At 45.4% G+C, this 27,619-nt stretch overlaps 2 protein-coding genes across 5 annotated transcripts in view; one reads left to right on the forward strand and one right to left on the reverse strand.

Annotated features, from left to right (window-relative positions):
- The window catches only part of lyrm4 (LYR motif containing 4), a 48,567-nt gene extending 40,816 nt beyond the window's left edge, over positions 1 to 7,751 (reverse strand). For both annotated transcript variants that reach the window (XR_011910232.1, XM_072379030.1), the window contains exon 1: positions 7,643 to 7,751. Coding sequence is in view for 1 of the 2 variants with exons in the window: in XM_072379030.1 (XP_072235131.1) it covers positions 7,643 to 7,728 (86 nt within the window). In the remaining variant the exon portion in view is untranslated. The remainder of the gene's footprint in view (positions 1 to 7,642) is intronic.
- A 187-nt stretch (positions 7,752 to 7,938) lies between these two features.
- The window catches only part of fars2 (phenylalanyl-tRNA synthetase 2, mitochondrial), a 175,326-nt gene continuing 155,645 nt past the window's right edge, over positions 7,939 to 27,619 (forward strand). The window contains exons 1-2 of one of the 3 annotated variants that reach the window (XM_072379016.1): positions 7,939 to 8,001; positions 14,179 to 14,331. The gene's annotated coding sequence lies outside the window, so the exon portion shown is untranslated. Of the gene's footprint in view, positions 8,002 to 14,164; positions 14,332 to 27,619 lie in introns of all 3 variants that reach the window. The other 2 variants (XM_072379017.1, XM_072379018.1) reach the window with 2 other exon arrangements.

Consider the following 27,619-nt stretch of genomic DNA (forward strand, 5'->3'; position numbering starts at 1 on the left):
CAGAGATGACCTACTTCTGACTGTCTGCTTTCTCCTCCTCAGCCTCCCTTTCTGTTTCTTCTTCCTCCATCTTCCCCTCGGTCTGCTTCTGCACCTTCTTTGCTTTGAGCTCTGCAGAGACTCTGCTGCTCAAATCAAATAAAAAAGTGTTTCTGAGGCAGAGGTGCTGCCAGGAAGACTGAGAGCCTGATGATGAACAAAATTAGGAAACAGAGAGTCAACACTAATCTGCATTTAAAGAATAAATATCACCCCGGAGCCGCCGAAAAAAACCAAACCAGGAGAAGAGCCAAATCAAACAGATAAATCAAGAATAAAAGCAATAAACTCCCAGAGTTCTGCTCTAAATTCACTTGGTTTGCAGATTACTTCCCAACAGAGTCATAAATCATAAACAGGAATCACACCTTTAAAATGGGATTTACAGCAACAACACAACAAAAGAGCAGCCACAGCTCAGCTTGCCCCACCTCCCCTTTAAATGGCTGCTGTCCCGGTTCTTTTGGACCTTGGTGCTGCCTCTGCTACATCACCTTACACAGACCCAGGAGGACAACGGCTCTTATCAGACAGGACATTCTGCGTTTGGGTCAATAATAACGGCTCAAGTCTCTCCTGTTAGATATGGAGTCCCACAGGGGTCAGTTTCAGGACCACTTTCTCTTCCTCGAGAACATATAACGTGCCGTTTGTCCTCACTGTTGGGCTGCGGAAAGCTATTATTTAGTTTATTCTGTTGGATAAGAAATACTTTTACAATTATAACTGTTTAAAAGAGTCAAATTTACATTATGAGTCAGCGTTTATGTACAGCCACAGTTACTGCTGAGTGATATTTTTCTATGATTCCTCTTCCTGATATTAGCTACTAGCTTTCTAGCTAACATCCAGCCGTGTTAGCATCTGTTAGCTCCTCTTCTCCTGTCTCTGCTTTCATAAACTGTATTTTAATGCAGCTGAAATCCTAATAATATATATATATATATATATATATATTCATATATAATATAATATAAAGCCTCTTATTTCCTGCGTTACTGTCTGTTATCAAACAAATCAATCAAAGTAACTACTAGTTATTTTAAAATGCAATGTTACCCAATGAAAATTTGGATAATATGATGTTTGCAGCCACCATTTAGACCCAGTTAATGTTACAAAGAGCTTCACACAGTTAAATATCAACAGTATGGAAGGCTTTAAGAAGGAATTTAACAGAAGTTCTGTCACGTCTGGACTTAAACTGAGTCTCTGGAACAAGATAAATGAACTTTGACTAGAAAATTTCTCATTTTGTCTCCAGAAGAACTCGTTTCTTCCATCAGTTCTCCAACAGGTCCAATTCTAGGTTAATTTCCTGGTATTTTACTCTCTGTTCCACAGTAATTCTGCTGGATTTCCACCTCCATCTGATGCCTTTCATGTCCCAAAGCAGGACCCCCCCCCCCCCCCTTCTTTGTGTTTTATGGGGAATTGCAACAACCTGAAAACTCAGGTGTGGAAACTCTGAGCCAAACTGCTAAAAATCTGACATAAACGAGGCCAAAACAAAGAAAATCCAACATTTTCAGGAGCAGAAACATTAAGTTCTGCATGTTGATGTAACTCCAGAGTCTCTGGGTTTGTTTTTCGGTGAATTTTCTGTGTTTCCTGTCACCTTCTGCAGAGATCTACCTTTCCTGCTGGGCATCATGAATGTTTCATCCGACTTCTGCTCATTTCCATGTTTTCTCTGGCTGACAAAGCTCTGTAAAGTCAGCCGAAGTCTCCCACCTCTCCTCCCAGGAAGAGCTGCGGGCGCCAGCATCAGCTGTTGCAGCCGTCAGAGAAGAAGAAGAAGAAAACGGCGCCGGCGGCGACAGCGTCTGGCACATTCAGGTCATTCCACAGCAGCTCAGCAGGAACGCCGCCGCCGCCGCTCGCTCGGGATTAAGAGGTCAAACCACACTATCTGTGACCTTTTGTGTTTACAGACGAGCTGAGCCGGCGTTCACATCAACACCGGTTTGAAATACAGCCGAGGGACGAGTTAAACTTCACAAAGTGCAGATCATCATTACGCTTTAATGAAAGGAGGCCAGGTGTGACTCAGCACCGGATAACGGCCCACAATCAGCTGTGGTTCTGCAGGATGTTTCCCTCCGACCACACCCAGAGAAACTGAAGCTAAAACAGAGCTAAAAGTGCAGCGATTCTTTCACCTGCATCTTACTAACACACCAAAACACAAACCAGGCTCCATGAGATCAGAAACTCCACATCAAACCACGTCATGATGCTCCGCCATCGTTCAAATCAGGAACTTCCTGTCCAAAAGATCTCCATCACATCTTAAAGATCCAACTAAATAAAGTTGAATTTATTAAACCACGTTTAAGAGCAGAACCTAAAAAATGAGCCAAATAAAATGAGTGAAGATGCAGCTTTGTTCTGCATTTTGGGCCTAAAAAGAAAAAGAACTTTGGTCCAGATGAAAGAAATCTTAAAACATGGGAATCATCATCTAAAATGGATTCAAGCAAAGGCTGCAGCTGCCTCTGATGCTGGGAAACGAGCTCTTCTGTGGACGCAGCAGGTAAAACATGATCCTTAAAAACCTTTTTACTCACAGCTTCACAGCCAACTTTCCTGTAAATACGGGTCCAAATACGGGTCTAAGAGTCAGTAGCTTCAGCTTTCAGTGGACAAACATCTGGCTCCTTTGTTCTTACATCTGAGCAGTTTCAAAGAAACTAAACTAAACTAAACTAAACTAAACTAAAGTAAACTAAACTAAATTAAAGTAAACTAAAGTAAACTAAACTAAACTAAAAGTAAACTAAACTAAAGTAAACTAAACTAAACTAAACTAAAAGTAAACTAAACTAAACTAAAGTAAACTAAACTAAACTAAAAGTAAACTAAACTAAACTAAACTAAAGTAAAGTAAACTAAAGTAAAGTAAACTAAAGTAAACTAAAAGTAAACTAAACTAAAGTAAACTAAAAGTAAACTAAACTAAACTAAACTAAACTAAACTAAACTAAACTAAACTAAACTAAAGTAAACTAAAAGTAAACTAAACTAAACTAAACTAAACTAAACTAAAGTAAACTAAACTAAACTAAAAGTAAACTAAACTAAACTAAAGTAAACTAAAGTAAAGTAAACTAAAGTAAACTAAAGTAAAGTAAACTAAAGTAAACTAAAAGTAAACTAAACTAAACTAAAGTAAACTAAAGTAAAGTAAACTAAACTAAACGAAAGTAAACTAAACTAAACTAAAAGTAAACTAAACTAAAGTAAACTAAACTAAAGTCACTGTTATCTGCAGCTTGTTGGTGGGATTATGAGAAGAAGTTCCACCAGAAACAGACCCAGCGGCTCAGTGGTTTCAGCCTGTTCAGTGTTTGGTGTCAGGAGAGACTTTTCCTGCCCGTTAGGCTCAGGTCAGGCTTCAGAAACCACTTCCTGTTTGTGCACCAGACTAAACAAACTGAAGGACTCCTCAGAAGGACCAGCAACAGAAGCCAAGCCTCGCCAACACACGCATGGTAATGAAGCCAATAAATATTCATTCTCAGGAGGTCATTAGCTCTGCCTGAGACGAGGCGGCGGGCCGGACCAGCTGGCCGTTTCTCATCTGGCCGTTCAATAATTCAAGGCAGCGTGGGTCCACATGAGGGCGGGCGGCGAGGAACAACAGAAACGAGGTGCGTTTGTTTCAGACATCACGAAACCCTGAAACTGGAGCAGAAGTTTCCTGAAGGAGGATTTAAGGACGATCCGTCTGAAACTGGGAGCCTCCTGGAGCCTGGAGCCTGGAACCTAACAGTTAACCACCCAGAACTTTGACTTATTTACCCCCAAACTGCCCCGGGCTGCAGGACACAATCACAATCCAGGAGAAAAGATACAATCCTGTAAATCAGGGATGTCAAAGTCCGGTCCTGGAGGGCCGCTGTCCTGCAGGTTTTAGATGTTTCCTGCTCCAAAACACCTGATTCAGATCAATGCCTCATTAGCTGGTTTGTGCAGAATGTAACAATCTTTCGAAGAGATTCATTTAATCTGAATCAGGTGTTTTGAAGCAGGGAAACATCTAAAACCTGCAGGGAAACATCTAAAACCTGCAGGGAAACATCTAAAACCTGCAGGGAAACATCTAAAACCTGCAGGGAAACATCTAAAACCTGCAGGGAAACATCTAAAACCTGCAGGGAAACATCTAAAACCTGCAGGGAAACATCTAAAACCTGCAGGAAAACGTCTAAAACCTGCAGGGAAACGTCTAAAACCTGCAGGGAAACGTCTAAAACCTGCAGGAAAACGTCTAAAACCTGCAGGAAAACATCTAAAACCTGCAGGAAAACGTCTAAAACCTGCAGGGAAACATCTAAAACCTGCAGGAAAACGTCTAAAACCTGCAGGGAAACGTCTAAAACCTGCAGGGAAACGTCTAAAACCTGCAGGGAAACATCTAAAACCTGCAGGAAAACGTCTAAAACCTGCAGGAAAACGTCTAAAACCTGCAGGGAAACGTCTAAAACCTGCAGGGAAACATCTAAAACCTGCAGGGAAACGTCTAAAACCTGCAGGGAAACGTCTAAAACCTGCAGGGAAACGTCTAAAACCTGCAGGAAAACGTCTAAAACCTGCAGGGAAACATCTAAAACCTGCAGGGAAACATCTAAAACCTGCAGGGAAACGTCTAAAACCTGCAGGAAAACGTCTAAAACCTGCAGGAAAACATCTAAAACCTGCAGGAAAACGTCTAAAACCTGCAGGGAAACATCTAAAACCTGCAGGAAAACATCTAAAACCTGCAGGAAAACGTCTAAAACCTGCAGGGAAACGTCTAAAACCTGCAGGAAAACGTCTAAAACCTGCAGGAAAACGTCTAAAACCTGCAGGGAAACATCTAAAACCTGCAGGGAAACATCTAAAACCTGCAGGAAAACGTCTAAAACCTGCAGGGAAACATCTAAAACCTGCAGGAAAACGTCTAAAACCTGCAGGAAAACGTCTAAAACCTGCAGGAAAACATCTAAAACCTGCAGGGAAACATCTAAAACCTGCAGGAAAACATCTAAAACCTGCAGGGAAACATCTAAAACCTGCAGGGAAACGTCTAAAACCTGCAGGGAAACATCTAAAACCTGCAGGAAAACGTCTAAAACCTGCAGGAAAACATCTAAAACCTGCAGGAAAACGTCTAAAACCTGCAGGGAAACATCTAAAACCTGCAGGAAACATCTAAAACCTGCAGGGAAACATCTAAAACCTGCAGGAAAACGTCTAAAACCTGCAGGAAAACATCTAAAACCTGCAGGAAAACGTCTAAAACCTGCAGGGAAACATCTAAAACCTGCAGGGAAACGTCTAAAACCTGCAGGAAAACATCTAAAACCTGCAGGAAAACATCTAAAACCTGCAGGACAGCGGCCCTCCAGGACCGGACTTTGACATATAAATCCTCTGAATGAAACAAACCCTTTTCTCTGTTTTCCTGAAGCTAAAAATATGAACGTGCTTCAGCTAACAGGAAAATCTCCCGTCCACCCGCCTGCTGCTGCTTCCCTTTTACACCTAAATCAGCACCGGACTGCGGGCCTTTCAGCCTGTAAGTCCAACAGACCCGTTGGACCTGAAATAATTAGCGTTCCCAAAGAGGGTGAGAATCGCCATCAGATTCAGAGCCTTTTGGTCCACACACCTTTACAATGTTTCTGTATTTTACCCAAAGCGGCTTACAAATGAAGATATAACAGCTTTATAACAAGCTAACAATAAGCTAACAATAAGCTAACAATAAGCTACATAGAAGGAACCCAGGAGTCCGACTCTGTCAGAGGGGACAGAGCAGAGATAGGGTGCAGGCATAGAAGGAAGTGCAGAAAGATAAAGTGCAGAGATAGAGGGGGGAGGGAAGTACAAGGTAAGTGCTGGGATAGGAGATGCTCTCTGAAGAGCTGGGTTTTCAGGAGCTTCTTGAAGATAGACAGGGACGCCCCTGTTCTGGTAGCGCTCGGTAGGTCATTCCACCATCGTGGGACGACACATGAACAGAGTTTGGATTGTCTTAGGCGTGGTGTAGGAGCTGCTAGACGACAATCCTGGGACCAACGGAGGGACCCAGTTGGGACAGAAGCCTTTGCAAGAGCATTCAAGTAGATGGAGCCGTTCCATTAAGCTCTTTGTAGCTAACATCAGGGACTTGAACCTGATGCTAAGGGCAGCCAGAGGAGCTCAATGAACAGAGGGGGGGCGTGTTCTTTTAGGCTGATCCAAGACCAGACGCACCGCCGCGTTCTGGACCATCTGCAGAGCTGTTTTGTGTTAATAAGCTGGAATAAAGTCACTGTTTGAATAGAAAGATGGAAACCTCTTAGTTCTGTTCTAATGACCTGTTTGATCGTGTTTCAGTAGCCGTTTTTGCTCTTTACAAACTGTAATACGAGTCCGTTTGTCTGCGTCAGCGTGGGAGCGGAGCGTTTCAGAACCCAACGGGCTCAGAGCTGCTGTTTCGGGTCACCAGCTGAGCGTTAACCTCTCAGGGTTCACAAACCACAGCAAGAGTAAAACTATCGATCCGTCCGTCTGTCACTAAACAGGCGACTGGAAGCAGCCCGCTCCGACCCATTTAGATGAACTTTACTGGAATATGGATGCAGAGTCATAGTTCTGACCCGGGTCAGAGGGCGCCGACGCTCTGATAAGTCGCCGATTTAACTCTGAACATCTGTGCTGGAGCCAGTTATCCTTTGGGCCACGGTTCCTTCTTCCTGTGAAGCCTCCACCTAAGAAACGGAGCTCTTTGCCTGGCGTTTCCACAGCTGAAGGTACCACTGATGCAGAGCTGGATGTTGGAGGTGTGGAGAGAGGTCCGTGGTCCCGGGAGGTCCGTGGTCCCGGGAGGTCCGTGGTTATTTCAGCAGGACGATGGCAGACCTCATTCTGCAGGACTGAAGCTCATTTATTTGGGCTTTTGTCTCTTTTTGTCTTCACACGCCCCCACTGGCTCAGATTATAAGACAAAATGTTACCACAGTTCTGCTGATGACACACTCATCTACATCCCAGGGTCATAAAACACTCTTTCGGTGCTTCCAACAAACGAACAACGGTCTGATTCCTTCAGTTAAACACAGCAGAGCTCATTGAAGAACGGTTCAAATCTGAGCTCCACTTCAGTCTTTAATGCTAAAAAGCACAAACCAGGCCAGATATCTGGGTGTCATTATGGACTGGACATTTTGTATTTAACACCTTGTTGTTGAATTGTGCTGTAAAAATAAATTAGCCTTGCCTTTTTATGACATTTCCTGGAAAAATAGCCCTTTGTAGTAGTTTTACTATCGGTTTACCTGCACTGATATTGTTTTTATGACTGTTTGTTTCAGTGCTCACAGCATCCGTATATTTACCCATAAATGAACAATTAAAGGTGTCTGAATGTGTAGGTTATGATGATGAGGGTTTAGAGTTGAGTCTGAACACCTTTCTGTCGAAGATTCAACAGGGCTTCTGATGTTGTATTTCGTAAGCTTTCAATGACACTGAATCTGTCAGGATGCTAATGTAAACACAACAATAAACCGCCGCTTTCTCGCCTTTCCCGCCACTGACAGCCGGATTAAACCGGTCCCACTTCATCTCTCACCTGTAGTTGTACGACGGGAACTTGCTGCTCTCTTTCAGCATCATCTTGTACAGAGAAATCACCTGGGTTCGTGTGGACGCAGCCATGATGTTGCTAACAACGCAGTTCCCTCCCTAAGACTCAGGGCCCTAAATCAAATGTGACCAAAGACCGCCTGATCAAAATCTTTCCGAACTAGTGCTTTTTTTCTCAATCTGTATTCACTTATTTTAATTAAGACCCTCACTGTGAAACTATACTTATATTAAAAGCTATTAAAGTTTTACTAAAATTATTTTAAACAACATAAATATCCCCGTAGCTGCACAGGCGCGCCTCCGCTGACTTCATAGCAGCCCAACGCTGGAGTGGGACAGAAGGTGAGTTAGCTATGCTAATTTTAACCTCTAAAAACGTTTGCCAACACACGAATATTATGTTTTTATGAATGACCAACACTGATGTGAAAGTGATTGTTTTCACAATGCAAACCGACAGCCCGTCGGGCCTCACGGAGCTTTATTTTTCCCTCAAAGACTCATTTTTAGGGGTTAACATGTGAGCTGCTGTGGTGCAAACACACCTGACATAGCTGCATCTGTGAAGTTAGCTGATTTAAAGCAGAACTGTTCGGGTTGAGCCCACAGACGGAGCTAATAATGATCAGAGGAACTCCAAAATGAACTCGGTTTACTCTGCAGGCACGTGCTGGTGGCTTATTTGTGACCTTCCTGTCAGGTTATCTAACTGTCTGTAACCTGCACTCATCATGACTCAATCACAGTTTTCCACCGACTTTAATTTATTTAAGCTCTTATGTTTCAGGACAAAATAAGAAAAAGTAACCTGGTCTTTAACAGGTGGTAAAACTCAGTAAATCCAGCCTCAGATGAACAACACGTGACTTAATCACACTGTGTCATTATTTATTGAACAAAAACTGGGGCACAGAAGCAGTGAGTGAGAAACTAAGTGAACCCCTGATCCAGCAGCTTCAGCAGCAGTGAGTGATAAACTAAGTGAACCCCTGATCCAGCAGCTTCAGCAGCAGTGTGTGAAACTAAGTGAACCCCTGATCCAGCAGCTTCAGCAGCAGTGAGCTGCAGTGATGGTTTCCTGTGGGACGTTATCAGTCTCTCTCATGGTTCTGGAGGAATCTCGGCCCTCTTCTCTCCAGCGCTGCTTCAGCTCATTGAGGTTTGCAGCTTTGGTTTCTGCACAGCTCTCTTAAGGTCCCACCACAGCATCTCAGTCAGGCTGAGGTCTGGACTCTGACTGGACCGTTGCAACACCTTGATTCTTCTCTTTTCCACACATTCTGCTGTAGATCTGCTGCTGTGTTTGGGATCTTTGTCCTGTTGATGAGCCAGTTTCAGCCCAGCTTTAGCTGTGGGACAGATGGCCTCACATCTGACTCTAGAATACTTTGGTATCCAGAGGAGTTCATGGTGGACTCAATGACTGCAAGGTGCCCAGGTCCTGTGGCTGCAGAACCAGCCCAGATCATCAGCCCTCCACCACCGTGCTTGACAGCTGGTATGAGGTGTTTGTGCTGATATGCTGTGTTTGGTTTCCTCCAAACGTGCTGCTGTGCATTAGGACCAAACATCTCCACTTTGCTCTGGTCTGTCCAAAGGACATTGTTCCAGAAGTCTTGAGCTTTGTTCAGATGCAGCTTTGCAAACCTAAGCTGTGCTGCCATGTTCTTTTTAGAGAGAAGAGGCTTTCTCCTGCAGCCCTTCCAAACAAGCCATCCTTGTTCAGTCTTTTTCTAACTGTGCTGCCATGACCTTTGACCTTTAACATGCTAACTGAGGCCTGTAGAGTCTGAGATGTAGCTCTGGGCTTCTTCACCTTGGGGTGACCTTTAACCTTTAACATGCTAACTGAGGCCTGTAGAGTCTGAGATGTAGCTCTGGGCTTTTTCACCTTGGGGTGACCTTTAACCTTTAGCATGCTAACTGAGGCCTGTAGAGTCTGAGATGTAGCTCTGGGCTTCTTCACCTTGGGGTGACCTTTAACCTTTAGCATGCTAACTGAGGCCTGTAGAGTCTGAGATGTAGCTCTGGGCTTTTTCACCTTGGGGTGAACTTGCTGGGACGTCCACTCCTGGGAAGATTGACAGCTGTCCTGAATGTTTTCCACTTGTGAATAATCTTTCTCTCTGTAGAATGATGGACTCCAGATAGTTTGGAAATGGCCTTAGACCCAGATTTATTACTGATTATTACTCATGAATTAGCTAGTTCTTGTGAAACTTGTGACTCCCAAGGTGCCTGTTGGATTCTCTGAGTGGACCTTCGGTCAGCTTTGCTTCTCCGGTGTTCTCCACCAGGCCTAACTTACTCCTTCTTGTTTCATCAGTTTCTCACATTACATTCAAACCGACTGTACGCCTTATCATGCATGCAGTCAGGATTAATTCCTGAAAATAGTCAACATGGAACATTTGGACAGTCTGAGTCCTCCAAGTGTCCAAATATGGTCACTTCTGCCTCCCAAAAGACCTCCAAATGCTAAACTGGAGGCTGCAGAACGACCATGTGGTGACATGATGCTGCAACATGTGTGTACAGTATGCTCTTTAGCTGTGGATGTGTAAAAGGTCAGACACATCCTGATTGTTGATTCCTGCTGTCTCTGAGTGGAAAGGTCAATCGCACCACGCTGTGTGCACGTGTGTGCACGTGTGTTCAGGTTCATGATGATGTGGACCAACCACCAGCTGCATTTTGTGACCATATTTTGAGAGGAAGCGGTTACATTTTCACATGGAAATACCTTGTTTGTGTTTTTTTTTAATTCAATAGTTACATGAACAGTTGAGGCTCTACTGGTCCATTGAACTGGACCATCCTGGTCCCTTGAACTGGACCATCCTGGTCCCTTGAACTGGACCATCCTGGTCCCTTGAACTGGACCATCCTGGTCCATTGAACTGGACCATCCTGGTCCCTTGAACTGGACCATCCTGGTCCATTGAACTGGACCATCCTGGTCCCTTGAACTGGACCATCCTGGTCCCTTGAACTGGACCATCCTGGTCCATTGAACTGGACCATCCTGGTCCCTTGAACAGGACCATCCTGGTCCCTTGAACTGGACCATCCTGGTCCATTGAACTGGACCATCCTGGTCCCTTGAACTGGACCATCCTGGTCCATTGAACTGGACCATCCTGGTCCATTGAACTGGACCATCCTGGTCCCTTGAACTGGACCATCCTGGTCCATTGAACTGGACCATCCTGGTCCCTTGAACTGGACCATCCTGGTCCCTTGAACTGGACCATCCTGGTCCCTTGAACTGGACCATCCTGGTCCATTGAACTGGACCATCCTGGTCCATTGAACTGGACCATCCTAGTCCCTTGAACTGGACCATCCTGGTCCATTGAACTGGACCATCCTGCTCCCAGTATACATGCAGAGCAGGAGAATCAAGTTGTTAACCAAAGAAACTTCTCCAGACATCCTGCTGCCTCTGACCTCCTCTGTGGGAGGTTCTGATCCATGTAATCCAGCTGAATTCACTCCTCAGACGCTGTCTTTGAGCTGCTTTAACAGTGATTCTGTGGTTATAAAACCAGGATTTTATTAGAGCAGAGCGACAGGCTGGAAATGCTTTAACTCAGCAGTTATCAGGGACCCGAATTGAGGAAAATCTTCACCTTATCAAATGTATTTTAAGGAAAATATGATGCAGTTTGATCCTTAGTAGAATAGGAAAGTGCCAGAGAGGGAAATATTCCCTTTTACGCTCAATTATCTGCATTTTAAACTCCTCACTTCAGTAACCTTTTATAACAGATTCAACAGTGCTTTCGTGCACAGACATGAAACAACTGAGAAGCAGTTTAAAAAGACTGAAAACGTGTAGCTTTAGCAGAGTCCCTGCTCAGAACATACATCAAATGATTCACTTCAAGCATTAATCATCAGGCTGACACAACAAGCCATTATTAACAGACTCAAAATGCAAGAAATAATTACACAGCTTTAGCTGAGAATCACTGAATCTCTGACAAAAACACAATGGAAAATAACTCTGCTTTTTATCCATAATTCAGTTTATACCCAAAATACATTAAACAAAAAGTGCATTTCAAAAGGATTCAGGTTTGCAAAATTAATGTTGCCACTCGCCTTAATGCGAGCTGCGGTTTGATGTCAGCTGACACGTCCTCGAGTCACTTACTCATAGTGTCGTGCAGCCTCCTCGTGACGATTCTCAGCTGAAGCCACATCATTTGTTTTGTTGAAAGTCCAAGAACTGAACGGCATGTTTCTGTGTCTGTATTTATCAGAAGCTTCTATCCAAAGCGACTTACAAATGAAGATATAACAGCTTTATAAAAAGCTAACAATAAGCTAACAATAAGCTAACAATAAGCTAACAATAAGCTACATAGAAGGAACCCAGGAGTCCGACTCTGTCAGAGGGGACAGAGTAGAGATAGGGTGCAGGCATAGAAGGAAGAGCAGAAAGATAAAGTGCAGAGATAGAGGGGGTAGGGAAGTACAAGGTAAGTGCTGGGATAGGAGATGCTCTCTGAAGAGCTGGGTTTTCAGGAGCTTCCTGAAGATAGACAGGGACGCCCCTGTTCTGGTAGCGCTCGGTAGGTCATTCCACCATCGTGGGACGACACATGAACAGAGTTTGGATTGTCTTAGGCGTGGTGTAGGAGCTGCTAGACGACAATCCTGGGACCAACGGAGGGACCCAGTTGGGACAGAAGCCTTTGCAAGAGCATTCAAGTAGATGGAGCCGTTCCATTAAGCTCTTTGTAGCTAACATCAGGGACTTGGATCTGATGCTAAGGGCAGCCAGAGGAGCTCAATGAACAGAGGGGGGGCGTGTTCTTTTAGGCTGATCCAAGACCAGACGCACCGCCGCGTTCTGGACCATCTGCAGAGGTTTCACAGGCTGGAGACCAGTTAGGAGACCAGTTAGGAAACCAGTTAGGAAACCAGTAAGGAGACCAGTTAGGAGACCAGTTAGGAGAGAAGTTAGGAAACCAGTTAGGAAACCAGTTAGGAAACCAGTTAGGAGAGCAGTTAGGAGACCAGTTAGGAAACCAGTTAGGAGACCAGTTAGGAAACCAGTTAGGAGACCAGTTAGGAGACCAGTTAGGAGAGCAGTTAGGAAACCAGTTAGGAGACCAGTTAGGAAACCAGTTAGGAAACCAGTTAGGAGACCAGTTAGGAGACCAGTTAGGAGACCAGTTAGGAGAGCAGGTAGGAGAGCAGGTAGGAGAGTGTTACATGTGAAGCATCAGCAGCGGAAACCAGGTGTGATGTGGAAGCTGTAATCCAACAGAAATGAACAAAGCATCACCAAAATAAACTGGATCTCAGTCCAGGGATCATGAGTCCTGCAGCTCAGCCGTTCGATCGCGTCCAACCACAGAAACACCGACACCGGTTTCCTCCTGAGAGACGTAACTCTGAGCTTTTATTTTCTGCAGGTTGTTGATGCTTCTGTGTCGAAACGGTTTAAAAACGCATAGAAAGTTATCAGTTGGATAATCAAGCGATCGTTAAAGTTAACTGAAAGGTTCTGAGTCGGCTGATCCATCAGAGATGTTGGTTCAGCAGACCGGCTCCGGCTGCTTAACTTCTGTGGTTGTTTACTCTAAAAGGCCCTTTAAAAAGAGTCGATGCACGGGTGAGCGTTCGGGGATAAGAGCTCGTATGAAACCCCAAATCCAGAGTTTAAGAGGAGACGTCTGGGAGCGCAGAGCAGGAACAGCAGGAGAAAAAGGAGGAGGAAGTTTAAGTTTATGAGCTAAATGCCCAGGGTCTCATTTGCAAGAGAGACCTGTTTTAGGCAGCAGCAAAACCCAAAGTTACAGATTATCTGAACGTCCAAGAGACAGAAACAGGAACATATGATGATTAATAATAATAAAATGAAAGAAAAAAGGAAGTAGTTAAGTACAGAACATGTGCAGACCCCCACTGACTGTCTCACCTGCCTTCCTACAAGTCATCTGAAGTCCTCTAGTGAAATAAAAGTGGAAGCTTCAGTTCCATGTTACAGCAGAGGAGAACGCCTTTAAAAAGCAGATAAATGCCAACTTATCATGAAAATACAAATTTATTAAAAAACAACACAAAAAAACAGTGATCTGAGCCTGAAAAACAGTTATTTATGGAACTGTGTTGTTATCAGAAAGGTGACTGTTGTGGTTCGACAGACTGATGCTGAGCACTTCTTTAAAAAGTCGATAAATGCCAACTTATCATGAAAATACTTCACTTCAAATTTATTAAAAAACAACACAAAAAAACACTGATCTGAGCCTGAAATAAAGTTATTTATGGAACGGTGTTGTTATCAGAAAGGTGACTGTTGTGGTTCGACAGACTGATGCTGAGCACTTCTTTAATGGGTTATCCTCAGCAGTCTGGAAGAAGCGAGCTGCAGAGAGTCGGAGGAACGCCCCTCGATGCCCTGATGAGTTTGTTTGATATGTTGCTTCTCACTTTGAGTCACCGCTGTGAGCTGCAGATTGAGTTTTCCATCTCTGTCTTCTTTCAGGCTGGCGGATCAAGGACCCCGACGTTCTTCCCATCAATCGCTTCCTTCCGTGTTCAGACCTGTGGAAGAATCCGTCTGGGACACGTTCGCCTCGTGACCCGAACCTGATCGCTCCGAATCCATCCATTTCTTCCCCCTGCAGATCCTCGGGCCTCCTCTCCTGCACCGTGAGTCTTTCTGTGTGTTTCAGATCAATGTCCAGCCCTATTTCAGTTATTATTAACAATGAAACCCAGACCAAAACAAGTTGTACTAACAAAACCAGACCGAAACACATCGGCAGGTTAACTCCTGCTGACATTTACACAGAATCCTGAATAAAACATGAGGGACTCGTGATCTAAAACGAATGTCATTCCAACATTAACGCAACAACAGCGACATTTTCTCTTCTTTCTGGATGAATATTTCATGGCTCTGACCTGCGAGTCCCGGCTCTTCCTGTGCTGTGGCTTTATTTACCGTTTAATGTCGCGCTCGGGCTGAGGGGACGGAGGCTGTGGGTGTAAACAAACCCGACCTCGGCTTTAATTGGCAGAAATGTGCAAATGAGGTGGAGCTTTGATGTGGTGCTGAGAGGCTGCAGGAACATCTGTGGAGGTGATCCGTAATGTTCGCGGTCACAAAGGTGTGCAGTGAGGATTGTAGTGTTGTAACTGTACAACATTGAAGAAAATGCGACATAAACGGTTTAATTTCCACTGTGATGATATTTATTACTGCAGCTTTAAAACCCATAAAACAATATTTTCAGCACAAAATCACTGGAAAAACTGTAAAAAGACATTTTTGAGCGTTAGAAACCTGTGACTTGACTTTATATTCAGTCACTGAATGAAGGGAGGTTGCTATGGAAACGACAGGCTGGGGGCAGATTAACAGTTTTTACTGAACAAACCAGGATGCTGTTGAAAGATCCAACTGAAAATGAACAAATAAGCAAATAGAGCTGGGAGAGCTGTAGGTACCGGGAGAGCTGTTGGTACTGGGAGAGTTGTAGGTACCGGGAGAGCTGTAGGTACCGGGAGAGCTGTTGGTACTGGGAGAGTTGTAGGTACCGGGAGAGCTGTTGGTACCGGGAGAGCTGTTGGTACTGGGAGAGTTGTAGGTACCGGGAGAGCTGTGGGTACCGGGAGAGCTGTGGGTACCGGGAGAGCTGTGGGTACCGGGAGAGTTGTGGGTACCGGGAGAGCTGTGGGTACCGGGAGAGCTGTGGGTACCGGGAGAGTTGTTGGTACCGGGAGAGCTGTAGGTACCGGGAGAGCTGTAGATACCGGTAGAGTTGTTGGTACCGGGAGAGTTGTAGATACCGGTAGAGTTGTGGGTACCGGGAGAGTTGTGGGTACCGGGAGAGCTGTGGGTACCGGGAGAGTTGTTGGTACCGGGAGAGCTGTGGGTACCGGGAGAGCTGTGGGTACCGGGAGAGTTGTTGGTACCGGGAGAGCTGTAGGTACCGGGAGAGCTGTAGATACCGGTAGAGTTGTGGGTACCGGGAGAGTTGTGGGTACCGGGAGAGTTGTAGATACCGGTAGAGTTGTTGGTACCGGGAGAGCTGTAGGTACCGGGAGAGCTGTAGGTACCGGTAGAGCTGTTGGTACCGGGAGAGTTGTAGATACCGGTAGAGTTGTGGGTACCGGGAGAGTTGTGGGTACCGGGAGAGTTGTAGATACCGGTAGAGTTGTTGGTACCGGTAGAGTTGTTGGTACCGGGAGAGCTGTAGGTACCGGGAGAGCTGTAGGTACCGGGAGAGTTGTAGATACCGGTAGAGTTGTGGGTACCGGGAGAGTTGTGGGTACCGGGAGAGTTGTAGATACCGGTAGAGTTGTTGGTACCGGGAGAGCTGTAGGTACCGGGAGAGCTGTAGGTACCGGGATAGCTGTTGGTACCGGGATAGCTGTTGGTACCGGGAGAGCTGTAGGTACCGGGAGAGCTGTTGGTACCGGGAGAGCTGTAGGTACCGGGAGAGCTGTAGGTACCGGGAGAGCTGTGGGTACCGGGAGAGTTGTAGGTACCGGGAGAGCTGTTGGTACCAGGAGAGTTGTAGGTACCGGGAGAGCTGTAGGTACCGGGAGAGCTGTAGGTACCGGGAGAGCTGTGGGTACCGGGAGAGTTGTAGGTACCGGGAGAGTTGTTGGTACCGGGAGAGCTGTTGGTACCAGGAGAGTTGTAGGTACCGGGAGAGTTGTAGGTACCGGGAGAGCTGTTGGTACCAGGAGAGTTGTAGGTACCGGGAGAGCTGTTGGTACCAGGAGAGCTGTGGGACCAATGAAGCTCGCTCAAAATACCAGAACTCAACAGAACAAACACTAAACTAAGGCTCCAGGAGTATCGCAGTATCATCACATAACTAAACCCTGACTGAAGTGGTTCTGGTGCCGGTTTGATGTTGGTATTAGAACTAGTTCTCAGAACCAGGCTCAGAACTGGTTGAGTTTTCCACAGATCCTCGACATTCTGTCTGTTTTAACGTTCATCTTCACCCACCATCAACAGATCAGAGCTGTTTTATAATCATCTTCATGCCACCACTCTAGTTTTAAAAGGCTGTTTTAGAGAGCAGCTGCTGCACCAGCTGACCACATAAAAACCCTCCACAGTGTTAATAAACGGAGCTGCCGTCAGAGTCAGCTCTGTACGACTCACTGGGCAGCATTCACACCCCAGCCCCAGATGTTTGCTGTTCTTCGCTCTGGAAGAAGCACTTATTAGCACCAGTTTTCAGCCCTGGAGCCACAGCTTTGGAGGTTAAAACACTGAGAACTGGTTCTTAACTGGGCTCTGACTCTGAACCAGCATATTAGTGGAAGTTTTTATTGCTAAAGTTTCCTTTCTAAGTGTAAATCTAAGTCGTAAACACCAGCAGAACCCCGCTGCATCGGAACTTCAGCGTTTTGGAGGCTTTCAGAGTGATATTTGGTGATATTTGGTGATGCAGAGCAGACAGCTGACGCTCTTATTGTAGCCAGTGGGTATGAAAGAGTTCATTCAAGTATGGATTGTCTCAAATATTGTTTTTTAAGAAAAGAAAAGAGATCTGTGGGATGTTCATTTCTGTACCAAGATGAGCTGCCTGTTTTCCTCCATCAGTGATGGTGGTGAGGAGCTACAGCTTTCATTAGCTTTCATTGATAACAGGGGGGTCATCCACCCCCCCCCTCTGCCTCCCTGTAATTACCGTCCATCGTAGACTTCAACCAGGGAGGCATTGAAGTCGGCCTCATGTCGGACTCTCCGTTTGCTTCCAGCCACTAAAGGACCCAGTTTACCAGTCAGCAGCAGGTTGGGTTTTTAAAGGGTGCATTGATGATTTTGTGAAGGATAATTGCACATTTTAAAAGGCTTTAATGGCCCCGAGGAGAGCTCAGAGTCGGCTCAACAGCACAGCAACACACGCTCAGAATAACAGAAAATGTGTTTTTCAAAGGTCAAAATTATGCTGATTTTAACTCCACTTTTAGTAAGTAAATTAATTATGTTAAGAAATGATTTTTATTCACCAAACCAAACTGTTTCATGTTTATTTTGAAGAGAAGCTGCACGAAAATTCAGAAGCTTGGCTTTCGGGTTCATCTCCTTCATCTTTTGAACCAAAAGGTTCTGGGGACTGAGGGTTCCTGCCCACCTGTGATCTCTCTGAGAAGTGTTACCGTCTCTAAAAACCAGCGCGAAAGATTCGTTTCCACGCAGGCAGACAGAAACTAACACTTCAGTGGAATGTTTCGATGATTTTACAGAAGAAAAACTGGTGAGAAAGGCTTTACTTACAGTGAAAATGTCTAAAAACGGACGCTTTCTCTTCTGTTATGAGATGTTTGAACTGGTCTGATTATTTTCAGGAGAAACAAGTCACAGAATATTATTGCTTACTTCAAACCTTCACTAAAAACTCCACCTGCTCCAGAGGGAAAGGTTATGTTCACGCTTTGTTGTTGTTTAAAGCTGATTTATGTTGGCTTTTTCCAACTTTCTGACCCAATAAGAGCACTTGATTGTTGCTGGAAACCAAACAGTCTTTCAGGTTGTAATTCCCAACATTGAACAGCCTGGGATGGGCGCTGACGGATCATCAGGTGCTCGTTTTGGGCCTCCGGGAAGGCTTTCGGGTTCATCTCCTTCATCTTTTGAACCAAAAGGTTCTGGGGACTTTCTGAGGGTTCCTGCCCACCTGTGATCTCTCTGAGAAGTGTTACCGTCTCTAAAAACCAGCGCGAAAGATTCGTTTCCATGCAGGCAGCCAGAAACTAACACTTCAGTGGAATGTTTCGATGATTTTACAGAAGAAAAACTGGTGAGAAAGGCTTTACTTACAGTGAAAATGTCTAAAAACGGACGCTTTCTCTTCTGTTATGAGATGTTTGAACTGGTCTGATTATTTTCAGGAGAAACAAGTCACAGAATATTATTGCTTAGGGACTGGATAGTGTGGTGGTATGATTGTCACCTTCCATGTAGGAGGCCTGGGTTCAAATCCCCTGCATGGTATTACCTCCAGTAGGGGTCCTTAGGCAAGACCCCTTTACCCTACCTGCCTACCTGTAAGTCGCTTTGGATAAAAGCGTCTGCTAAATGCATAAACATACTTCAAACCTCAGCTGAAAACTCGGTTAGAGGCATGTTTGGGCTCCACCTGCTCCGGAGGGAAAGGTTATGTTCACGCTTTGTTCATCAGCTCATGTTTAAAGCTGATTTATGTTGGCTTTTTCCAACATTCTGACCCAATAAGAGCACTTGATAGTTGCTGGAGAACCAAACAGTCTTTCAGGTTGTAATTCCCTACATTGAACAGCCTGGGATGGGCCCTGACGGATCATCAGGTGCTCGTTTTTGGGCCTCCGGGCAGGCTTTCGGGTTCATCTCCTTCATCTTTTGAACCAAAAGGTTCTGGGGACTTTCTGAGGGTTCCTGCCCACCTGTGATCTCTCTGAGAAGTGTTACCGTCTCTAAAAACCAGCGCGAAAGATTAGTTTCCACGCAGGCAGCCAGAAACTAACACTTCAGTGGAATGTTTCGATGATTTTACAGAAGAAAAACCGGTGAGAAAGGCTTTACTTACAGTGAAAATGTCTAAAAACGGACGCTTTCTCTTCTGTTATGAGATGTTTGAACTGGTCTGATTATTTTCAGGAGAAATAAGTCACAGAATATTATTGCTTACTTCAAACCTTCACTGAAAACTCCACCTGCTCCGGAGGGAAAGGTTGTGTTCACGCTTTGTTGTTGTTTAAAGCTGATTTATGTTGGCTTTTTCCAACTTTCTGACCCAATAAGAGCACTTGATAGTTGCTGGAGAACCAAACAGTCTTTCAGGTTGTAATTCCCTACATTGAACAGCCTGGGATGGGCGCTGACGGATCATCAGGTGCTCGTTTTGGGCCTCCGGGAAGGCTTTCGGGTTCATCTCCTTCATCTTTTGAACCAAAAGGTTCTGGGGACTTTCTGAGGGTTCCTGCCCACCTGTGATCTCTCTGAGAAGTGTTACCGTCTCTAAAAACCAGCGCGAAAGATTCGTTTCCATGCAGGCAGCCAGAAACTAACACTTCAGTGGAATGTTTCGATGATTTTACAGAAGAAAAACTGGTGAGAAAGGCTTTACTTACAGTGAAAATGTCTAAAAACGGACGCTTTCTCTTCTGTTATGAGATGTTTGAACTGGTCTGATTATTTTCAGGAGAAACAAGTCACAGAATATTATTGCTTAGGGACTGGATAGTGTGGTGGTATGATTGTCACCTTCCATGTAGGAGGCCTGGGTTCAAATCCCCTGCATGGTATTACCTCCAGTAGGGGTCCTTAGGCAAGACCCCTTTACCCTACCTGCCTACCTGTAAGTCGCTTTGGATAAAAGCGTCTGCTAAATGCATAAACATACTTCAAACCTCAGCTGAAAACTCGGTTAGAGGCATGTTTGGGCTCCACCTGCTCCGGAGGGAAAGGTTATGTTCACGCTTTGTTCATCAGCTCATGTTTAAAGCTGATTTATGTTGGCTTTTTCCAACATTCTGACCCAATAAGAGCACTTGATAGTTGCTGGAGAACCAAACAGTCTTTCAGGTTGTAATTCCCTACATTGAACAGCCTGGGATGGGCCCTGACGGATCATCAGGTGCTCGTTTTTGGGCCTCCGGGCAGGCTTTCGGGTTCATCTCCTTCATCTTTTGAACCAAAAGGTTCTGGGGACTTTCTGAGGGTTCCTGCCCACCTGTGATCTCTCTGAGAAGTGTTACCGTCTCTAAAAACCAGCGCGAAAGATTAGTTTCCACGCAGGCAGCCAGAAACTAACACTTCAGTGGAATGTTTCGATGATTTTACAGAAGAAAAACCGGTGAGAAAGGCTTTACTTACAGTGAAAATGTCTAAAAACGGACGCTTTCTCTTCTGTTATGAGATGTTTGAACTGGTCTGATTATTTTCAGGAGAAATAAGTCACAGAATATTATTGCTTACTTCAAACCTTCACTGAAAACTCCACCTGCTCCGGAGGGAAAGGTTGTGTTCACGCTTTGTTGTTGTTTAAAGCTGATTTATGTTGGCTTTTTCCAACTTTCTGACCCAATAAGAGCACTTGATAGTTGCTGGAGAACCAAACAGTCTTTCAGGTTGTAATTCCCTACATTGAACAGCCTGGGATGGGCGCTGACGGATCATCAGGTGCTCGTTTTGGGCCTCCGGGCAGGCTGAACCCATCTAAACTCCACCGTGCAGAGATAAAGTTGGGCTGAAATAAAGCAAAGCAAAAAAAAAAGCCAGCCTTGCAGCGCGTCATGTTTTACTGCCTGAATTCATTAGTGCTTCATTTGAATAATAAAACAGTAAAACCGACTGGGATTAAAAGTCAAGCCAAGGTGATTAACTGCCTAATGGCTGTTTTCACATTTGCTTTAGTGTTTTGTCTCTTGGACGCCTTCCTGATGGTGCTGTGGTGAAGCAGCAGCTTTGGTTGAGGACTCGGCTGTGATGAAGCTACAGTTATCTCATATATTTTTAATTTCTCTTATGAAAAATGGCCCCAAAAAGACCCCTGAAATGATAAAACCCATCCTGTTGTTGGCACGGTTCCGGGGTAAAACTTCTCCGTGTTATTATATCATGAAGCTGCAGGTTCCTTCAGTATCTTGTGTTTTCTGACATTTTTACACCTTCATTGGTGGTGAATTACGGCCTAAATCTGAATATTTTACTTTTAAACACAGCAACACTCAGAAGTCCGACTCAAAGTACCAGCTCTAATAAGACTCAGTCCACTTTTGGATGTGTTTTGCAGTGCATTTCTTGTCAGGGTTGCTCAAAATGGATCTTAAATGCCCAATACAATCTATTTCTCCTGCTGGCCCCACCACTTTTGGTTTTGTGGGTCAAGGGGTAGAGGTCATCTACCCAAAATGACCCTGAATGAGCAGTGCTTCTGATCCTCAAGAGAAAAAGAAGCACCTTATCTCTACTAAATGGAGGACTTGGGCCACTCTTTTGCATCTGTTTTAATGTGATACAGGAGATGGTGTTAACCCCTAACCGGGTCAGAACCAGAACTCACTGGAGGGATTATATATCCCATCTGATCTGGGAACACCTCGGGATCCAAAGGAGGAGCTGTAGAGGGAAGGATGGACAGAGGGAAGGATGGATGGAGGGAAGGATGGAGGGATGGAAGGATGGATGGAGGGATGGATGGAGGGACAGAGGGAAGGATGGATGGAGGGATGGATGGAGGGATGGATGAACTGAGGGATGGAAGGATGGATGGAGGGATGGATGGAGGGATGGAGGGATGAAATGAGGGATGGAGGGATGGGGGGATGGAGGGAAGGATGGAGGGATGGATGAAATGAGGGATGGAGGGACAGAGGGAAGGATGGAGGGAGGGATGAACTGATTGATGGATAGATTAACTGAGGGAAGGAGGAAACAGTAAGAAAGCAGCACAGATGTTGATGAATAATGTGTGAAATCATTTAAACTAAATTTCAGGCCTGAAAACGACTTCATCAGAAACCAGGATTGATTCTGTAATTTCAGCATCTGCTGCCTCAGTGGCCTGAAAACACTCAATAAAAGCAGGCGTTGTTTTTCATTTGCTCACTTTCCTCCTGTTTCTTTGGAACTTCCATAAGAATTCAGAACATCGTGTTTGTTGTTTCTCGTCGGGTCCTCTCCCCGCTGCTCTGACTCCATCTTCCCGCCGCTCTGACTCCATCCTTCGCTCCGGTTCCAGTCTGATGAAGGTTTGATTAAAGCTGTGACTCCATCTTCCCGCCGCTCTGACTCCATCTCCCCGCCGCTCTGACTCCATCTTCCCGCCGCTCTGACTCCATCTCCCCGCCGCTCTGACTCCATCTCCCCGCCGCTCTGACTCCATCTCCCCGCCGCTCTGACTCCATCCTTCGCTCCGGTTCCAGTCTGATGAAGGTTTGATTAAAGCTGTGACTCCATCTTCCCGCCGCTCTGACTCCATCTCCCCGCCGCTCTGACTCCATCTTCCCGCCGCTCTGACTCCATCCTTCGCTCCGGTTCCAGTCTGATGAAGGTTTGATTAAAGCTGTGACTCCATCTTCCCGCCGCTCTGACTCCATCTCCCCGCCGCTCTGACTCCATCTTCCCGCCGCTCTGACTCCATCTCCCCGCCGCTCTGACTCCATCTCCCCGCCGCTCTGACTCCATCTCCCCGCCGCTCTGACTCCATCCTTCGCTCCGGTTCCAGTCTGATGAAGGTTTGATTAAAGCTGTGACTCCATCTCCCCGCCGCTCTGACTCCATCTCCCCGCCGCTCTGACTCCATCTCCCCGCCGCTCTGACTCCATCTCCCCGCCGCTCTGACTCCATCCTTCGCTCCGGTTCCAGTCTGATGAAGGTTTGATTAAAGCTGTGACTCCATCTCCCCGCCGCTCTGACTCCATCTTCCCGCCGCTCTGACTCCATCTCCCCGCCGCTCTGACACCATCTCCCCGCCGCTCTGACTCCATCTCCCCGCCGCTCTGACTCCATCTTCCCGCCGCTCTGCCTCCATCTCCCCGCCGCTCTGCCTCCATCTTCCCGCCGCTCTGCCTCCATCTCCCCGCCGCTCTGCCTCCATCTCCCCGCCGCTCTGACTCCATCTCCCCGCCGCTCTGACTCCATCCTTCGCTCCGCTCTGACTCCATCTCCCCGCCGCTCTGCCTCCATCTTCCCGCCGCTCTGACTCCATCTCCCCGCTGCTCTGACTCCATCCTTCGCTCCGCTCTGACTCCATCTTCCCGCCGCTCTGACTCCATCCTTCGCTCCGCTCTGACTCCATCTCCCCGCCGCTCTGACTCCATCTCCCCACCGCTCTGCCTCCATCTCCCCGCCGCTCTGACTCCATCTCCCCGCCGCTCTGACTCCATCCTTCGCTCCGGTTCCAGTCTGATGAAGGTTTGATTAAAGCTGTGACTCCATCTCCCCGCTGCTCTGACTCCATCTCCCCGCCGCTCTGACTCCATCCTTCGCTCTGATGAAGGTTTGATTAAAGCTGTGACTCCATCTCCCCGCCGCTCTGACTCCATCTCCCCGCCGCTCTGACTCCATCTCCCCGCCGCTCTGACTCCATCCTTCGCTCTGATGAAGGTTTGATTAAAGCTGTGACTCCTGCCTCTCAGGAGGCTTCCTCTGCAGAGACCAAATCGCCCTCCCCTGGTGCTCCTGGTTTGGTTGTAAATGAGGTCAGACCTCTGGTGAGCCGCTCTAACTGCATTAGAGGAGTTCGGTGTTAATGGCGGAGCATCGTGTAACCATGTTAGCGGCCGGCTGTGGGCGCCTTTATTAATCTGGAGGAATCGAACTAAAGCTGCGGCATTTCCTTTCTTCTTCTTCTCATTTCCTTTCCTTTACCTGCCTTCTTTTCCTTTTCTTTTCTGATCTCTTTTCCATTCATTGATATTTTTCCCTTCTTCATACATGACTCTTTCCAATTTCTCCTCCTTCCATCCTTCTATATTTCCTATTTTCTCTCTTTCATTTTCATTTCCTTTTGCAGTCTTTTCTTCTTCTTTTCCTCCCCTTGATGTTGCAATTTACATTTCCTCTCGTCTTCTTTTCCTTTTCTTTTCTGATCTCTTTTCCATTCATTGATATTTTTCCCTTCTTCATACATGACTCTTTCTTTCCAATTTCTCCTCCTTCCATCCTGTTATTTCCTTCTATATTTCCTATTTTCCCCTCTTTTTCATTTCCTTTTGCAGTCTTTTCTTCTTCTTCTTCTTCCCTTTATCCATTTACCCCTTTTCTGGTTATTATTTTCCTTTATTTTCCCAACTCCTCGCTGTTGTTTCCCTTTTTAATATTGTTTCCTTTCTTTTCCTCCTTCTTTCTTCTACCTTTCTCATTCAGTCTTTCCTTTCCTTCCAATTTCTCCTCCTTCCATCCTTCTATATTTCCTATTTTCTCTTTCATTTTCATTTCCTTTTGCAGTCTTTTCTTCTTCTTTTCCTTTCCTTTACCTGCCTTCTTTTCCTTTTCTTTTCTGATCTCTTTTCCATTCATTGATATTTTTCCCTTCTTCATACATGACTCTTTCCTTTCAATTTCTCCTCCTTCCATCCTGTTATTTCCTTCTATATTTCCTATATTTTCCCCTCTTTTTAATTTCCTTTTGCAGTCTTTTCTTCTTCTTCTTCTTCCCTTTATCCATTTACCCCTTTTCTGGTTATTATTTTCCTTTATTTTCCCAACTCCTCGCTGTTGTTTCCCTTTTTAATATTGTTTCCTTTCTTTTCCTCCTTCTTTCTTCTACCTTTCTCATTCAGTCATTCCTTTCCTTCCAATTTCTCCTCCTTCCATCCTGTTATTTTCTTCTATATTTCCTATTTTCCCCTCTTTCATTTTCATTTCCTTTTGCAGTCTTTTCTTCTTCTTTTCCTCCCCTTGATGTTGCAATTTACATTTCCTCTCGTCTTCTTTTCCTTTTCTTTTCTGATCTCTTTTCCATTCATTGATATTTTTCCCTTCTTCATACATGACTCTTTCCTTCCAATTTCTCCTCCTTCCATCCTTCTATATTTCCTATTTTCTCTCTTTCATTTTCATTTCCTTTTGCAGTCTTTTCTTCTTCTTCTTCTTCTTCTTCCATTTACCCCTTTTCTGGTTATTATTTTCCTTTATTTTCCCAACTCCTCGCTGTTGTTTCCCTTTTTAATATTGTTTCCTTTCTTTTCCTCCTTCTTTCTTCTACCTTTCTCATTCAGTCTTTCCTTTCCTTCCTCACTCACTTTTTCCAGGTCAGACAGCCTCATTTCCACAGGACTAGTTTGTGTATTTTCCATTTTCCAGGCTGTAGCAACTTAAAGCATGCAGCTCATCACAGCTAATGGTGATCTGGGTGTTGACAGCAGCACTTTACTCATTATCCCACATGTTTGCAGCTCAGATGGAGGCTGTTTTGATGTATTTAGACTAAGAAACTGGCATCATATGAAATGTTTTGTACATGCTTTAATTAGCAGTTAAGCTTTAGCATTGACTTGGTACAGATTTCATTCCCTGAACTGAACATCTAATCAGAGGTTTCTCTCGCTGACTGACCTGACGGCGTTTTAACACGATGAAACGGATGAAAAAGCCTTGCATTTCACACCAAAAACACCAGAGACGGACAGTTTCAGAAGCTCAGTCGGCAGCTTGGTGGATAAGGAAAGGAATAAACTTGCTTTCATCTCCACGGTGCGTCTTTGACTCTGCACAGTGGCACATGTGCTTATATGAGAGATCAGGGTCATTTTGGAAACGTCCACTCATGGAAAATGGCGGTTTTCCTTCTCCCAGACTGTGTCATCTGTTGCTTTCATCCATCCTTGAGAATCCATCCTCGCCCTAACCCTAATCCCAACTGGAATCCTCCGGAAACAGTTTGATTAAAAAGCAAAGATGCACCTCCAAAAGCGCCGTGAGCGGCCAGCTGCCGTTCATTTTCAATGTAAGCTGGCGTCGATGAGCGGCCGGCGTTGTGAGCTTCAAGAGTTGAGAAAGGCTCAACTTTATGCAAATGAGCAGTGAAGCGACGCGACGACAGCCAATTAGGGCCGATCTGGATTCCAAAGGCGAAAAAAAAGGTGGAAAAAAGGTGGAAAAAGGCGGTAAAAAGCGGAAAACAGCAGAGTGCAAACACAAAGAAACACAAAGAAGGCCCAGAGTACGATCCATGGTGAAAGAGGGAACCGATGTATGGATGGATTATTATATATATCTGCTAGTTGCTATACATATAAGCCCCGCCCCTTTGGCCTCTTCCGGCGGCAGAAGAAGTAGAAGCGGCGGGTTGTGAGCATTGCTTTTGGTGTGAGCCCCGGTTAGGAAAGGAATAAACTTGCTTTCATCTCCACGGTGCGTCTTTGACTCGACAAATGTGCTTATATGAGAGATCAGGGTCATTTTGGAAACGTCCACTCGTGGAAAATGGCCTTTTTTTCTCCCAGACTGTGTCATCTGTTGCTTTCATCCATCCTTGAGAATCCATCCTCGCCCTAACCCTAATCCCAACTGGAATCCTCCAGAAACAGTGTGATTAAAAAGCAAAGATGCACCTCCAAAAGCGCCGTGAGCAGCCAGCTGCCGTTCATTTTCAATGTAAGCTGGCGTCGATGAGCGGCCGGCGGTGTGAGCTTCAAGAGTTGAGAAAGGCTCAACTTTATGCAAATGAGCAGTGAAGCGACGCGACGACAGCCAATTAGGGCCGATCTGGATTCCGAAGGCGGAAAAAAGGTGGAAAAAAGCGGAAAAAGGCGGAAAACAGCAGAGTGCAAACAGAAAGAAACACAAAGAAGGCCCAGAGTACGATCCATGGTGAAAGAGGGAACCGATGTATGGATGGATTATTATATATATATATATGCTAGTTGCTATACATATAAGTTGCTTTCATCCATCCTTGAGAATCCATCCTCGCCCTAACCCTAATCCCAACTGGAATCCTCCGGAAACAGTGTGACTAAAAAGCAAAGATGCTCCCGGCCGACGAGCTCATAGCGAAGACAAATTAGCAGCTGCACTGAGTGTAGGAATAACCGCCAGCAGATTACAGCGTGTGTGTCTGATAAGGTTGTGCTCAGATATCCCCCCGAATGTGCAATAGATTTTTCTGGCAGGTGAGTTGGTGTCCTCCATCTGTTCTGGAAAGCCCAGAACCTGCTGAGCCGCACACACTGATCTGTTATGTAACATCCAGATCACACGCCATGTCGGCCCTTTGCTTTGCTAACTCGGCGCTAACGAGCTCAAGCGTTCTCAAACATTTCACCGAACTGTCCTCGGTGGATAAACCTGAGGTCTGTGTTGGGATTTAATGGGAACATTTTCTCTGTTTTATGTCAGTTTAGTCTTCTCACCAAATTGGGACAAAGCTCTTTGTGCTTTAACCATTCAAAGGCTGCTGTGACTTCATCAGACTGGTTATCCTCTCAGTGAGATCTCTTTTCTCCCTCCGTTTAAAGCATGTTTTATGACTGAAGAGGC

Source organism: Leuresthes tenuis, unplaced genomic scaffold, assembly GCF_036924035.1.
Source record: "Leuresthes tenuis unplaced genomic scaffold, fLeuTen1.0.hap1 SCAF_24, whole genome shotgun sequence".
In the NCBI taxonomy this organism is placed as follows: domain Eukaryota; kingdom Metazoa; phylum Chordata; class Actinopteri; order Atheriniformes; family Atherinopsidae; genus Leuresthes; species Leuresthes tenuis.